Source organism: Teleopsis dalmanni, chromosome 1 (genome assembly GCF_002237135.1).
Source record: "Teleopsis dalmanni isolate 2A chromosome 1, ASM223713v2, whole genome shotgun sequence".
In the NCBI taxonomy this organism is placed as follows: Eukaryota; Metazoa; Arthropoda; class Insecta; order Diptera; family Diopsidae; genus Teleopsis; species Teleopsis dalmanni.
The window spans coordinates 155,083,849-155,101,396 of record NC_051846.1 but is presented as its reverse complement, the minus strand read 5'-3'; the positions used below and the strand labels follow the sequence as shown (position 1 = coordinate 155,101,396).

The 17,548-nt window shown below is 33.0% G+C and overlaps 2 protein-coding genes across 2 annotated transcripts; both read right to left on the bottom strand.

Annotated features, from left to right (window-relative positions):
• Window positions 1-1,410: 1,410 nt before the first annotated feature.
• LOC119666508 lies at window positions 1,411-2,031 on the bottom strand. The gene has a single exon (XM_038075790.1). The coding sequence runs from the start codon at window positions 2,029-2,031 to the stop codon at window positions 1,411-1,413; it is 621 nt and encodes a 206-aa protein (XP_037931718.1).
• Window positions 2,032-12,400: 10,369 nt separating this feature from the next.
• Window positions 12,401-13,441, bottom strand: LOC119666507 (GATA zinc finger domain-containing protein 4-like). Its single transcript, XM_038075789.1, has one exon. It carries the CDS (start codon window positions 13,439-13,441, stop codon window positions 12,401-12,403), a length of 1,041 nt encoding a protein of 346 aa, XP_037931717.1.
• Between the last annotated feature and the right edge of the window lie 4,107 nt (window positions 13,442-17,548).

Sequence of the window (17,548 nt, the reverse complement as noted above, 5' to 3'; positions counted from 1 at the left end):
TTGATGTGGATGTTTATTGAATTGCGAAAGTTTTGAAACCACATGTGCAATATCAGGACGAGAGATTATAGATAAATACATGAGACCGCCGATAAGGCTTTGATATTCTTTATTCACAAGCGCATCATATTCATTTCCGCATTTCTTCAAATCCGAACCAATAACCCATGGCGAAGACGCACCCTTACATTCACTTATGCCCCATCGTTTTAGCAATTCTTTTGTATATTTTTCTTGATGAATACTAATATCATCTCGTGTTTCATTTCTCTCGATTTCCAATCCGAGATAAAACGATGTCGAGCCACGATCATCAACTTCAACCTGTTCGTTCAATTGGTCTATGACTGCATCCATCTCAATTTGAGAAGTCGATGTCACCATCATATCATCTACATAGACTGCGATGAAACACAAATTCTCCGCTTGACCTCCTACATACACACAGCTATTGGATAAACACCTTCTAAACTCCAATGTTTCCAAAATTTGCGTCACTTTTTTTTATTCCATTTATTCCATTCCTTTGTATTTTTCTATTGTTCCATCCGGTTTCCTGTTAACTGAGAAAACCCACCTGCAACCAATTATATTTTTATCTTCAGGTTTGTCTACTAATGACCAAGTATTGTTCTTTAATAAAGATTTGTATTCTGTATTCATAACCTTTTTTCAATAGTCAGCGTCTTCTGAATATAATGCTTCGACATAACCGTTTTTGGATTTGGAAACCCTATGCAGAATGTCTGATTTTCATCTGCAATTACTTTTTGTTTATTTTCCTTCTTCACGAATGAATTTTCAAGATATTTCACATCCCTTGCTTTTATAATATTTCATTTTGAAGAGTCGTATAATCTATAGCCCTTTGTTGAAGTTTCATAGCCGATCATTTTGTATACATTTCCTTTTGGTGCAAATTTGCCTCCGCTTCTGTCGCATCCAAATGTTCGTATATGATGAACAGATGGTTTTCTTACAAAACAACGTTCATATGGAGTTACATTCAGCAACACCTTTGAAGGTGATCTGTTTCGCAAGTAACAGGCAGTGTTCACAGCTTCAGCCCATAAAAATTGTGGTAAACCAGAATCGAATAATAAGCACCTAGCCATTTCTACGAGTGTTCTATTTACTCTCTCTGCTACACCATTCTGCTAAGAGCAATGGGTTACCGTCGTTTGATGCAATATACCGTTTTTCTCAAAAGAGGATTTAAACTTTGAGTTTACGTATTCTTTACCATTATCAGTTCTTAGTGTTTTAATTGACTTTCCAATCATGTTTTGAGCTAACGCAACAAAAACCTTAAATGCATCGATCTGATTTTTGTTTTAAGAAATATACAGAGATAAACCGCGAATCATCGACAAAAGTTATAAAATATAGTGAACCACCAAGTGTGGTTCACTATATTCGTTTTCTACGGAATATTTGAACAGCGCTTAGGAACCAGGCAACAGAACGTTTAAGTCTAAAAAAAGAACTGAAACGGGTAAATTCTATCAATGTTTCACTGGCCTGATATTGTATTAATATCGGTGTCGTAATCTCTTCTTCTTCTGGCGTGTAAGTATAAAACGAAAATGTAGCATTTGGCCAGCTATTTTGTTCTTGACGTAAAAAGGTTGGCCCTTTTAACCAAATGTTCCCATTGTTTATTTTAGGCACCTCTTTGGCTCTTGTTGCAGCGTCAGAAGGGTTCATCTTAGTTGGCACCCATCTCCATTGGTCTTCTTTCGTTGAAGTCAATATTTCAGCTATATGATGCCCAACAAATGGTTTGAGTCGGCGATTTCTTGAATTTACCCAACAAAGAACGGTTTTGGAATCAGTCCAAAATACTATACGGCTTATGTTTATGTCATGTCTGTCCACCACCAGCTTTGATAATCGAGTAGCCAAGACTGCAGCCTGCAGTTTCTTAGGCGCTGTGCGAGTCTTACCACAGACAAAAACTACATCGACTGCATATTGATGTTTAATTCGCAGATACACTGCTGCAGCAAATGTAACTTGACTAGCATCCATAAATATATGGATTTGGACCTCTTTGGCAATGTTGAGATGCGGCAAGTAGCATCTTGGTACAAAAAAATTGCCTATTCTGGCAAAATTCGTCCCACCACCGAAACCATTTTTGAGATAACGTAGGTGGTAACAAGTCGTCCCAATTTAATTTGGTTTTCCAGGTTTCTTGCAATAATACTTTGGCAATAAGTAAAAAATTCGCTAAGATGCCATATGGATCAAATATAGCCATCACAATTCCTAAAAGTTCTCGCTTTGTTGGAACCCTTTTACCCTCGATTACTTCTTTAGCTATGCGATGAAATTTTGTTAAGAATTGAAACGAATCATTTGTTACGTTCCACTGCCGATTCAAACAGATGGCCTCTGCACTTTCACATGCATTCATGACAATCTGTAGATTTAACGAATTTGATGAAAAATTACGAAGTTCAAAGCCGGCGTTTGCATTAATTTGCACCACTTGCTGACAAATTAGTAGAGCGTGCTTTTCTGTATTGAAACTGGCAACGTAATCGTCTACGTAAAAGTTCTCATTGATGGCAGATACAGCTTTCGAATATTGGCTGCGATAACTTTCGGCATTATGGTTCTTAACAAATTCAGCGCAACAGGGCGAACATACTGCTCCGAAAATCAGCAATACGACCCTGACGTGGTTTAAAAAGTATTCCTATTAATGGTTTAGCCCTTTCTGGTCCCTTCAACAATGCTGAGTTGAGAGATTGTTTATCAACAGTGGCGGCGGCATCGAAAACAATTCTCAGTTTGTCGGGCCTATGCGGGTTCTGCACAGAAAAATGCGGCCACAATACCATAACGGCTTTGTGATATCTTCAATTTCATCTTGTGTGAGTTTTCTGGCGTAACCTTTGGCGATGTATTTGTTAATTTCGGTCTTATATCGTTCTGCGAATTTGACATTATTTCTCATTTTTGCTTTGATTCCCTGCAAACGTTTGACAGTCATGGCGTAGCTATCAGGCAATATTGGTGAATTTTTTCTCCATAAAAGGCCAACCTCATAACGATTATTGATACGGCGTGTTGTATCAGACAAGATTTTACGAGCTCTCAAATCATGGGCTGACTCCAGCGGCGGTTTGGATTTTCAATTCCAAAATTTTCACAATTAAAATATTCGGCAACAATACGATCAAGACATTTAAATGATGGTTCTGCTCGGGCAAATAACAGTGGCGAATGGACGGTGATGCTTGAACCGGTTGGACCATACGCCACCCATCCAAGTTTAGTTCGAATAGCCACTGGATTAGATGCACCGGCGGTCACTGATGCAGAAGATGCATTTATGTTGGCACAATTTAGGCCCAGCAGCATTAAAGGGCGAACATCGTCATAGTCTTGAATCGGCAAACAATCAAGGTGCCCATAATCTGATTTTTTAAACGATTGTGTTGGCAGTCTTAGATTGGAAATTACGTAAACGTTTTTAATCTCATATTGTTCGCCAGCTTCACCCTAAATGTTGATATTTACCACTGTTGAGTTTTGAGTTACCTTCTCTTCATCATACCACTGCATCGTTAAGTGTTGTTTCTTGCCTTTAAGGCCTAACTGACTTGCAATTTTGGCATCTAATATAGTGATTGACGACCCTTCATCCACAAGTGCGAAAATCTTCAGTTGTCTCTTTGGACCCATAATTTTTATCGGAACCAATTTAAAAAAAAAACCGGAACATGGCTTGGCACAACTCAAAACCTGTTGAACTGATCCAGACATAGGCGGCACGTGTTGGGTCTCATGTAGCAATCTATTATGATTTTTACGGCAACCGTTTATACCGCAGGATCTTTTCATTCGGCACTGTATGACATTGTGTTGTGTTGATATTATAACTGTTACACAAACTGATTTATAAATTAAACAACATTTCGTTTTGCTCGTCAAGATAAGACTGATTTTTATTTTCATATTTTCCTTAAATCTAACATAATTTCTTATGACTAATTTCCAATAGAATCTTATCTAATGATTCTATTGGTTAATACTTAAATTACTATCGTCTAATTGGTTAACCCAAATTAGACGTATATAATGTTTTACAAAAAGTAGCTTATATACATTTATTAGTTACCTTCTATTTCACAGTGGCACACATCTGGTAACCAACTGTATTGAGGGCAAATCATATTGCATGCACGATCGCTTGCAATATGATCTGTGAAACACTTAACACAAATTCATGTGCTGAGCATGCCGCAATCCAAATTGTCAAATGCATATTGAAACAATTAAATATGCATACAAATATTTTGTCATAAAGAAATGACAAAATTCTACGAGTCAAATTTCTGACTCATAAATTATTTCATATTTGACAATTAGGGTTTTTCGGTCATGCTTGATATTTGAGTGTTTCGGTTTGGTGTGACACATTAAATATCGCACACAACGTATTGTGTGTGGTCAAGGTTAATATGCCACTACAGTGTCCTTTCCTCAAACATGAAAATCACAAACGAAGCTGCTTCACTTTTACCCAACGCTGCTGAACATTTTTACTCAAAAATGCTTCACATGTAACTATCAGAAGTTGGCCTGCACATTCAAAACATTTAACTTCTAGGTGATTTTCTTGTTCCATCTCATGGTTTTGTGCATACATAACTCGGCGCGTATAATTTTGAGTAGCTGGCATTGTAATTTTAGGCTTTTCGGTTTTTGATTGACACAATGGCTGTGGCAAAAGGTAAATTATTTTCGCCATCTCACTCAACCAAACACTAAATTGTTTTATTGTGAGATATTCCTTCGGAGTTACAGCGTGACGCGTCCACTCGAATTGTTCACTAGGCGGCAGCTTATACACTAGTTGTTCTAATAATATTGGGTTCAAGTGTTGCTCACACTTGGCTGATGACAAAAAGGCTACAACATTTCGCACAAGAGAGGATAAGGCAATTAAACTATCAACGTTCCTCTCCATCACTCTCTCGAACTGTTGAATCTTGTCCAACTGGGACCGTATTAGTAAATCTGGTCGGCCAAAACGAAATTCAAGTTCTTCCATAACTGCAGGTACATTTGATGGGTATATTAACAGTGACTGAACGACATCCTCGGCTTCATCCATTAGGCATTTCTGTAGGCGCATTAAATTATGTCTGTTGGTATACTTAAACGTTTTGGTGGTGTCTTCAAAAGTAGCACGAAAAAGTGGCCACTGTTCGGCGACTTCAACATACGACTTCAGCAGTGCACCGTTCGTCTTCATCTTGATCTATCTTACCTATTTCATCTTTCTTTTCGTGCGTTACCGACTTATCGTTGGCAAGTTGTCCATGCAAATTACTTATGTCTTCCCGATTCGAAACTGCTTCAGCTCGAACTTCATTCACTGTTTGTTGTAGAGCTTGTATGGCTTTTAACACATCTTGCATTGATGTCTGCTTTTGACATCTTGACGACACTGGAGTCTCACATGGTGATTTATTATTTCTTATTTCTTTATTTATTATTTATTATTGCGACTCATCTTTAATTTACTCACTTTGTCTTTTCCCGCGTTTTTCCCGGCGTCATACATAAATGAATGTTATTTTAACGGAAAGAAATGTGAAAACATGTAATCGGTTATGTAAATACCGAAAATATTTTGTTGACAAATAATTCTATTCTATTCGTTACAATTACTTCATTATTCATTTATTTATATTATTTTTACCCGCAACGAGCGTGTTTCACATTTGTGTGTCATTTCCGTTCTTTCTGTCTCCCCTGCTTCGTATCAACTGTCATTAACCTTTCATGCTGCCTCGCAGGGCTGCATTCAGCTCAATATTACTCAGAGTTGCTTTTTTACTGTTACAATAGGTCTTTAAGCGATTTATTGTAGTTTTGATTTTTTACAATTTGATCTGAAGCCTCTTTTCTTACTTGTATTTCTATGTTTAGCTCTCGTTTCAACAGTTTGAGCTCCCATTTCAAAAGTTCATTTTCGTTCTCCTTTAACGAATTGACTTGTACAGCAGAGACACTATTATTATTTTCTTCTCGCTCAATATTTGTGTTCATAACACTCATTCGACTCATATTCGCTGTCATTTGTTCTGTTATCATTTGTTTCTGACTTACAATTTCACTCATTTGATTCTTCTTTTTATGTATTTGTATAATTTGTTGTTCCTCAAGAATATGATTGTCATCTTCTTCAGAGTTACTATTGTTGTTGCTTGCGCATGCATCGGCGTCGGCGCCAACATGTTCCGTAAGCGTCACATCATTTAATATTTTTGCCGTTTTTCCTAGAAAAACACCACGGCGTTCCTCAGGTATTTGAATTAATCGGCGGATTAATTCGTTTTTATCACCACTTGTTTTACATCGAAGCTCCTCCAACCAAGCTGTTAATTCAACTAAAGTATGAAGCTGAAATTTTTTGATGTCAGACATTTTATTAATGCTGAGTAATCCCACTTCTGATATTTAAAGCAATAGTTTTTCTTTATTTTTCTTTACTCTTCTCGTACAATGTGTTTGTATAACTATAACTGACTCGTTTCATACTATATGTCAAAAACTATGTGTCATTTTTAATTTAGCGTTGCCACATAGGCTATATTAAATTACAAATAACTATAAAAATACATTACACGATTCATACCATATATTCTCAATTTTTATGGATATTCTTAGTTATTATATAAACAAAAAAAATTAAATCGAAGTATTTCAAAAAAAACTAATGCAATAAGTAACAGTATTCATATAACATGATTTACATATCGGTATTCCTATATACATACTTCAATTAATTATATAAAAAATTGTATGGATATTCTTAGTTATTATATAAAAGAAAATTAAATCAGAATACTTAAAAAAAAACTAAGTAAGTAGATAACTAATGCAATAAGTAACAGTATTCATATAACATGATTTACATATCGGTATTCCTATATACATACTTCAATTAACTATATACAATTTTTTTTTTTCGTAATTTATTTAGTTATTATTGTTATTGTTATTCTATCCAACTTATAGCATTTCTTGTCCGTTTTATGTGCAAAACATATTTTACATAATTTCGTTTTATTAATCCAGGAGTTTTTATCAATTACCGATAACTGAGTAAACTTCCGGCATTTAAGAACCGAGTGACCTATTATGTTACAAAACATTCATTGCTTTTGAGAAATTTGAAAGACATTTGCTGATTTTACTTTTTGGCCTGTAATATTTCCTTTTTTGCAGCCAACCGATTCCAGCGCTAAATATTGTTGCTCTAAAAATGCCATAACATCTTTTACTGTCTGAACCTCCTTTGTTTTTTGAACGCATTGTTCATACCTCAGCAAACCTTCTTTATCCAGTTTTCGTATGAGGATTCTTGCTATAAATGGATCTGAAGACTTTTTTGCTTTCCAAGCATGATTTTGAACAAATCATTTAATACTTTTTGAATCTTCTTGTATGCTTCTGAAGCAGCCTCATCTGTTTCTTTTAATTGAGGATCTTCCTTATAAGGTGTTTCACATATGAATTCAAATGACTCAGTGTATAAACGCCATGCATTAATTAAACACTTTTTGTTTTTCTTAATATCTGCTGACGACATCTCTAGCATGCCGATCTCCTTCTCCTTTATTTACAGCATATATGCAATATCTTTCAGTCGATCAAACTGCTTCTCAGCTGCGCTTCTTGATATAGGCATTTTAACACTTTTTTTTTACAGAACGCGCCCGATATAACCGTTTAATTTTTTAACCTGCTGTTTAAGTCACAGGAACGCTTAATAAGTTCGACAGATTAAATTTATTAAACCCGAAAAGAAGTAGATATTAATATATAATCTGTTGTCTAAGCCACATATACGCTTTCACAATTTTAAACACTTGCTTTATTTTATCCTGTTGTCTAAGCCACAGGTACGCTTTTCCACTGATTCTAAAAATCTTAAGTATCTTACCACTGGTGGGGGATACAAAAAGGCTCGAAGGACCAAAATATTAAATATTACCCCGAAGTAAAATTTTACGCTTTGAATGTTTGTAAGACACTAAATTTATTTATAAAATTGAATTGCTTATATAGTAACTTAACATATAATCTTATCGCTAAATACGTGATATAGATTTATCGCCAATAGAGATACAAAATATTTTATCCCAAAATAAACAATGTCACGTTATTTGTAATTTGGTTTTGTATACATAAAACAGATTTTTTCTTTAGAGAAGACAAATTTTTTTAGGAAAAATTTGAATTTTTAATTTAGCTCTTTGGAGTTTTTGAATGTTTGATGGAGAAGCAGAGCTCCAGAGTTCAATTTCGTAGGTCCATATGGGTTTTATCATTGTATTGTAAACTGCACTTTATGGCTAAGATTAAGTTTCGAACTTTTGTTTATCAGCCAGTTTAGTTCTTGTTGCTTGAGTTTTAATTGGGTTACTTCGGTTTCTATGTGCTTTTTTCATGTAAGCCTTCATTCGAGGTGCATTTCTAACTATTTTGTGTCATTGCATTGGGGTATTACTTTCCCATTAATATGAAGTGTAGGGTAGGTATCTCGTCGTAGATTAAAAGTTATGTGTACACTTTTCGATTCGTTAACATTTATTCTCCAGAGATCTATCCATTTTAGCAGTTTTTAAGGTGGTCTTGAACTGATTTTGTTGCTGTGAAAGGGTCGTCGCTATGGCTGAGAATGGCAGTGTCGTCCGCAAATGTCGATGTTGTTGTATAGTCACTGGTTGGCATATCGGCTATGAAATTCAGGTAGAACAAGGGACCCAGTACACTACCTTAGGGTACACCGGCCATAATGGGGAATGCATTGGAGACAAAAGAATTTTGTTTTATAACAAATCTTCTTTTTGAGAGGTAGTTTTTGATAAATGAGAATATATTGTATGGTAAATGTTTTTCAAGTTTCCAAAATAATCCTTTGTGTCAAACTTTGTCGATTCATTAGTTATGTCTAGAAAGACGCCTGCACAATACTGTCTCTTCTCAAATGTTTCCTTAAAAAATATGCGAACATTTTCCATTCGCATAAGTTTTCGAACCTACCAAACCTAAAAATGCGTTTTTTTTAAATTAAAAAATATGTATTCAGTTAAAAAATTAATTTCAAAATTATTAAATATGTAAATAGAAATTTTAAATAATATGATTATGCACTAAAAGTTATTATATCATGTAATGTCTATACAGCGCATTAACCCCTTCACCGCTCACAATGAACGATAAAATGATCAAGCACCATATCTTAGAATCCAAACTTAAAGCCACAATCAACAAAAATTAAAATTAAATAAACATTTAATATTAAGCCAGTAAACATATTGAACATATTAAACACATTAAAAAATTACAAGATTATTACTAAAATCATAACACATAAATATCAAAAGAAATCATTAAAGTTATTAAAAAATTATACCCAAAGAAAATTCAACAAAAATACTATAAAATACTACAATATTAAATCTATTTAGTAATAGTCTTATCAGTTCACTCACACGTCCATATAATATGGAATTAAAATTCCCACAAACTTTCATTCGGAAGCTGAAATAAGTTCCAGTCCTCTGTCGGTTCCCACTGACGTGTTTCGCCTGGGAACCACCCAGGCTCATCAGAGTGGATATGGGACAATTAAAATTCAAACATAATGTCATATGTCACTATATCGTCCGTATAAGAGAAAGTATGTATGTTTCCTATCACTACCAACCACCACGTGATTCAATATCTACATACCTACTTACATAATTTACATAACTCTTAAATTTACATAATTTGCAAGTAAGTAGTTACAAACAAACTCAATAACCAGTATACATTCTTACCAAAATCTATCCTGCCACACAACCATCACCACATCTCAAACCAAAATATCAAATCACCATTATAACACATAGCATATAATACAACGTTTACAAATGTATATAGTTATCATCATAACCAATAAAACATAAACCAGAACCTATAATAGATATAATGGTATGATATGATATATATATATAATAGATATGATATGATATGCAGGAGTGGATGGTTGCCCGTGTGTTTGGGTGTAGTTTGTGAGTAGTTTTTCTATTTCGAGTTGGACGAGATACTTTGGGTAGCCATTGACTAAAAGTTTTGAAATGCAATTGGATAGATCTTTGGAGAGGAAGGTATCGCTGGTGCGGTATAATATGCGTCTTAAATGAGATCTAATTACTGAGCGTTTATTCTGAATTGAGGTGTGAGATGTATAATGGGTCAGACGGAGTGATTCGGTGGGCTTATGGTAGAGGCTAATTAAGAATCTATTAGAAGAATGGAATATGCGATAATCGAGATAATTGACACAGGGAAGAGGGCCATAACCTATTTCTGGTTGTTCTAAAGTATATGACACATCGTAGCCTTTACATAGAGGAAAGGAATCCATAAAACTGCAAACGGTGACAGAAGGCATATATAGGAGGACGTCATCTATATATTTCCACCAAGTTAGCACGCTATGGGATGAGAATAATTGGCTGTAATGGAGCTCTAACATTGAATCTAAGAAAATAGTTGCGAGTAAACCAGAAGACCCCCCATCTTGGGGCAGACCCTGTATTTGGTGGAATAAGTTACCGTTGAATGTGAAAAGACTAGCTTTATGTAAAAGAAAATCAAGGAGAGAGCTCAACATTCAATAGGACAAGCCTGTTTGAACCAGTCTTCATTCATGAAGTATTGTAAGAGTTCCCATAAGCGTGTAACTCGGGTATTTGGGTACATATCTTTTATGTCCATAGTAACAAGGACATAACCAGGACGTGGGCGTAGTTGTAATATATGATCAGTCAAGTGATCGGGGTTTATTAGATTGTGGCAAGAGAGCTTATCTTGGAAAGTGATAGTGAGGAAATAGAGGCATAATACCAATGCAGCGGACTGCAAATAGGACGAATCGGATGTTCAGGTTTATGGGTTTTGATTGTGGCGTAGAGATAGGGCATGGTTGGTAAATCAAATAGTAATTTTTTGAGACTGGCATTAATAGAAGAGGGGTATAGTTGAGGGTCCTGATTATGCATGCGACATAAAGGGCGGATGACTTTACGATATTGGACCTGGATCTTACGCGCAAGTTGATCGCGGTCAGAAGTAATTTGGACACAAGATCCAATGGCGAGATAATTCTGAAACCACGTATTAATTTTGTCAATGTAAGATGTTTTATAGATTAGTATGGTAGTCTTGCACTTGTCGGATTGCACTAGTAGTATGTCGCCGTGTGTTTTTAAGAATTCTTGAGTGGTATTGAAAAGGTGTTGTAGCATGGAGTGGAAGGGAGTAGGGGTCTGGTGGTTGCGCATAGCGACTAGGAATTTGGTGTAGTGTAATATCTTTTTATTAATGTTTTATTATTTAAACAAGTATCTGTTGTTTTCATATATTTAATATTTTATTTAAGGGATTATTAAACGTTGTTGCTCAGGCAACATGTAATGTTTAAGTGGTCGGTTTTGGAATTTTAATCTATTAAGTGTAACGTCATGTTCATTAGTATTTAAAATTCGAACATGACAGTTTCTTTTTCCGGGAACTATGGTATTTGCGATGAAAACACCTTTGTCAATTTTTTGAGAAATTAGCAATGTGTCTTCTTCGAAGTACATATCTATCGGTAAAATATGCTCTGTTCTTGCTTGAATTACTATTGGTTTGTAGTAAATGGGAACAGTTGTTTCTTGTTCGTTGTTGTTTACTGTGAGTAAAAAGGTGTAATAATCAATATTACATTGGAATTTTGTTAGAAAATCCCTTCCAATGATACCGTCGACTTCTATGGGAAAATTTTTCTCCACTACTGAAAATGCATAATGTAAATATGTTTCATCAAAACAGAAAGCAACAAGACACAAACTGAGGTTGCAGCAACATGTCAACATAGAAGCTGTTAACATCATAACTTCGTATGGACAACAGAGACGATTAAAACGGCGAAATGTCGCTGATATGGCATTGAATTAGAATGTAAAGTAATTTGTGTAGAAAATAAATTGCTTATTTATGTATGTATAGTATTTATCAGATTCAAGCTACTCGTTATTTATAATGTAAATAGTTGTAGCAATAAAAAAAAAAAAAAAAAAAAAAAAAAAAAATTTTATCTGTAGGTTTGTGGTTCCTAGAGATGTTCTGTAACTGTCTGTAATTCCAACTAATATTAAGGTTTTATTTGAATTATAATCTATGTTGTGTTTATATTTAATTATTGACACGTCTGCACCTGTGTCAATTAATAATTTTATGAAGGTGTTAGTATTTTGGCAAAATACTTTTATGTAATTAGATATATTGGGGTTATACGTGTAGATATTATTTTTAGTTTTACCAGAGGAGAGTTCTACTGGTTTTCCTCTGGTCGCATGTAGTTTTCCTGTGATGATGTTAAGCGAACATGTCTTTGGTTCATATTCCTGTTATAGGTGTTTCTCTGGTTATGTTGATAGTTTTGGTTTCTTTGACCATTGTTACGTTGGTACCTTTGGTTGTTGTTACGTTGAATTCCTTGATATTGGTTTCTTGAACTGTTATTATTTTGGTAATTATTAAATTGATTTCTTTGATTATTATATTGATTTCTTTGACTATTATGCTGCCTATTATTATTATATTGGTTTCTTATTTGATTATTCCTATTCAAATGGTTAGAGAAATTTCTCCTTTGATTGTATTGTTGTGGCGACATATTGCCACGGTAGTGTTGAGTATATAAAACCTGTTGTCGTTGATCTGGAAAAACTAAATTTTCCGCAAAGTCCCTAGCTTCTTGAAAAGATTTAGGTTGTGCAGCCTGTACCGTTTGTGAGTAGGTTGCATTAAGTCCTTTCTTATAGGCAAACAATGCGTGTTCATCATTGCTTATAAGAATGCCTTCAGCTTGTGGTGAAGTTATATTATAATTTCTCTTAAGTAAAGAGATGTTATTAAGACTTGAAAGTAGTTTGGCCATCTTGTCACTGAATTCTGTAACGGATTGATTGTGACCTTGTCTCATTTCGTTGATCCTTTGCAGTAACTGTTGTACTGTATTCTTTGCAACGTAAGCTTTGGTAAGTTTCTCTATCAACTGTTGTAATGTGTCTGGATAACCCAGTGGTGAGACTCTAGCACGTACATTGTGGTGAAGTTTGCATTCTACAATGTATTCCAAGAACTCTTGTTTGTTCACTTCTGTTATCTTCTTATCGTACAATTGTAATCTATGGAGGAATGAACTTAATTCCTCTTGTCTTCCTTGAAATGTGGGTAGAACCTTTTCTACGTTTTCCAGAATTGAGTCATACGAAGCCATCCTTGTGTTTGTATTTTGTGTCGTCCTTGGTGGGTTTGGTATGGGTTGGTTATGGGTTATTAAGTTGTCAGTTTGTTCGGTTAATGACATTTTAATAAGTTGTTTATGTGTAATCGAATATTTTTCAAAAAATATTTCTTTGAGGTTTTGGGATTCTACTAATTTGGATTCAATATATATTGAGTTAACACAATTTTTCAGGTATTCTAATCTATTTAGTTTCTCTTCTATCGTTTGCTTAGTGTATCCTCTTACACTAGCTTTCCTTGCGTTTCTTAGTATACTTTGTACTTCACTTATGTGAGTACTAATAATTTCCATTAAAGTGTTGTAACGACACAAATTTACAAAGTAAATTTCTGTGCTACATAAAGCAAGAAGAAGAGAAAAACACAGTCTGTGTGTTAAATAACCGCCACCACTACACATAATATATCTAACAACTCACATGAAAATAACTGAAGGCGACTTAACTGGAAAATATAAAATTGAATTAAAATATTTATTTGAAATATCATGGACATTACCTGTGATCCTGGATGCCAATGTACCGCGGGCATCGCAACATGAAATGTGTAAATTCTAAAAATATACGGAAAAAAAAATTAATTTTTTGTTAAAACTTTTATGAATGGAACACTTATAAACGCAACAACAATGAACAATTATTGGCGAAAACATGTTTAAATTTTAAACAAATGTCTATTTTTTTTACAATTATATATAAATAAGACAAAACACAAAACAATTTAACACTCGTGGTTGTTCAATTTTAGTTTTATATGCGTAAACGAAAAACCCAAAACAGTTTAACACTTTTGGTTGTCCAATTTTATTTTTATATGCGTAAACAAAACACAACAAAAAAACTAAGCACGCCAACATCAATTTTATTTCTTTTAATATTTCTTTTCTTTTCACATTTAAGTTGGTAAAAATATTAAAATCACAAAATATATATTATACCTCGTTTTAATTATTATTAAATTACTATTATATATATTATTTAAATAATAAAAGAACCACACACAAAACACGGCACGTTGTAAAAAAGTACTAAAAATCACGGCGAAGCAGAAGAAGTGGAAAAACAGTAGAACACAAAGTTCAACTTCACGGCGAAGTCAAGTACAGCAAAGAATACCGGTACGCTACACCAAAAAGCTTCGGTATGCTCGATATAAAAGGAGGCGCATTTCGTATAATGGGAGACTTGGTTTGCGACAAGTGAAAGAGCAAGTACTCTGGCTCATTGGGCCTTCTGGTAAATTTTACCAAAACTTGAAATTTTACTTTTCCTGAAACAAGTACACTGGCCTATTGGTCATCTGGCACATTGTGCCACAAATCTGATTCTTTGAGTCAAACGTAGTGTAAAATTCCTTTCCTGTCTTATGTGTATTTTTTTAACCTGGCTTATTCGGTCAAATAGTTTTTTTACAGCGCGGAGGAAATGTTTTGTTTATTTTTTTTTAACAACAGAAGAGGGGCTTAAGAAGTCACACGGGTTTTGCTAAGATTCTTTTAACAAGTAGTATATGGAGAAGTGGGAAATTTTGGCATCAACATAATTTTTTTTAATTATTATTAGAAATGTTTCCAATGAATTTTAATTAAACTTTGTTAATCATAAGTTTTATGAAATAAATAAAGTTATATATATAATTTATACATATAAATCACGTTCTGTTTTCTTCTAAAATCAACGTCTCGGCAAAATTATAAATATATTGTCACGAGTCTGGACGACGGCTGAGGATACCCCAGCAAAAACTAAAAATTTTTGAACGTCACCAAAAGTGTCGTTACAGTGTTTTAGAAAAAGAGAAATATTTTATTATATCAACCAACATAAATATGAGGGAATTGAACAGAGTAGAGCAACAATAAAAGAAAGAAATATCAGAGACAATATTAGTAAAAATACGAAATAATACGATATTTATAGGTATTATCGTTGTACAACTTTATTCAAAGGTAATGAAACAATGACCATTAAAGAATATTTAAACAGTATAATTTTCATTTCTATTACTTTTAATTTATTAATTCATTTATGTAATTCTTTTAATATAGTTAATATAATTTAATACAATTTGTATTCAGATTGGTATAATAATAACATATATTTTTCATTTTATTTTTTTTTTATATAATGATAATTTTCAATATAATTTTAATATAATTTTTTTTTTTTTTACAAATACAATTAAAAATTTTATTTAAAAATTTTTTTTTTCTATTTGTTTAAACAGATTTTGTTTCTTTCAAAAATTTTCTTTTGTATAGTAAGTTGTAATATATTATGTTGTATTATACATCGTTTGATAAATTTCTGTGTGCATGCTTATGCACGTATTTTTTTATATATTTATTAATTTTATGTGCGATGTATAATATAACTATTATTACAACTATTGTAATTAATATTACCTGTTCATGTCCTGTGTTGACACCAACTGTTTGTAGATTATTGGTTGTTGTCTTCTGTTCCGTTTGAGGTACGTCCTGTGAAAACCAGCCCATTATTCTTCAGTATTCTTCAGTATTTTTCCAATTGTTAGATTTTTATTTTTATTGCTTTCCTTTTTTTGTTTGTTTATGTTTTGTTTAACAATCTCTTTTGTGTTTTAAACTTAGTTTTTGCCACAGAGTGTTTTTTTTTGTTTGTTTTACAAAATATTTTATTTTTCGTTTTTATGCTTTTATGTATAAATTTCACATACTTTTGCTATAAGTTTTAAGTTTAAAAACATTAAAGTACAAATTTTAATTTTTAGAAATATAATTTAAATTTTCTTTGGATTTTTCTTTTATTTTTGTATATATTTTCACATTTATTTGCTCATATTTATTATTTGTAGTTTTTATATTCAATGTTGTCTGTCATTGTCTTTTACTATGGCATTTGCATACTTTATTATATAATTATGATTATATAAGTGCCTGTTTCAAATATATTTATGTTTGAAGCTTTTGCCACAAACAAAGCAGTGAAATTTTTGCATAGTAAAAAAAATTTTAAATCTTGTAAAATTAATTCACTTTCACTCTTTACTTCTAATAGCACATTGTTTTTCTTTTTTTTTTTTTGTATAGAGGATATAACATTTAAATTTATTCAAATTTTTAAATTTTTGTAAAAATAGTTCACTTTTTATTTTTCTTTTAGCACATTGATTCTAGAGCCGAATGCAGTTCTTTTTATGAAATTAAAGTTTTTAAATATATTATTTAGTTAATATTTCCGTTTGCCGTTTGGCAAATTTGCAGGATCGCCATGTGGGGTACAATCCCAACATTCAAACACAGGATCGCCATGTGAGGTTTTAAGGTCCATAAATTTAAAATTCAAACACATTTTTATTTTTAATATCAAATTCAATTATTTATTTTATTTATCATATTAACAAACTTAGTGTACACTTTTCAATATAACGTTCAGAACTCGACTGTCGTACAATTATATTTTTCATACCGATCATAGTTCGGTTTTACAATAATCTATTTTACATTTTACTATTTACTTAAATTCTATTGGTTAATATAATTCTTAGTTTCTATATACTTACGTCATTGGTCAACAATATCATTTCTTAATAGTTGACACACATATGGTGACCAACTGTAAAAGAGGGCAAATCATATTGCATGCACAATTGCTTGCAATATGATCCGCACAACACTTGACATATTTTAATGTGTTCTAAATTCCGAAATCCAAATTGCCAAGCACATGCTGAAGTAATTATACTTCGCTATGCACTAAAACGTTTGTCATAAAGAAATGACAAAACAAAGGAGTCGAATTACCAACTTATAAATTATTGTGCTATACAATTTGGGTTTCTGGGTTATAAATATTGATTTGAAGTGTTTTGGGTTAAAGTGTCAGATCATCATATCGCACACATTGAATTACGTGTGGTCATGGTCTGATGTGACACTACAATACACAAGCAGCTCAAAGTGCTTGGACTCATAATTGCAAGATCAGCAATTAATGCTGTTGCGAATATGGTGTGACTTAAGAATAAGTAAATAATATTTTTCTCAAGTAGACCACACATGAAATGAGTAACGGATGTTATTGTTTATATTATTATGTATGCTACAGTAGTGCTCATCCATTATAGACTTACAATAAAGGCCAAGGTCTATATGGGACTCCAGATAATAAGAGTGATAGCGGTTTAA

What these genes read in the sequence shown, in the direction of transcription:
- LOC119666507 (XM_038075789.1), bottom strand. Translation starts at nt 13,441, where the DNA reads ATGTCATTAACCGAACAAACTGACAACTTAATAACCCATAACCAACCC.
- LOC119666508 (XM_038075790.1), bottom strand. Translation starts at nt 2,031, where the DNA reads ATGGATGCTAGTCAAGTTACATTTGCTGCAGCAGTGTATCTGCGAATT.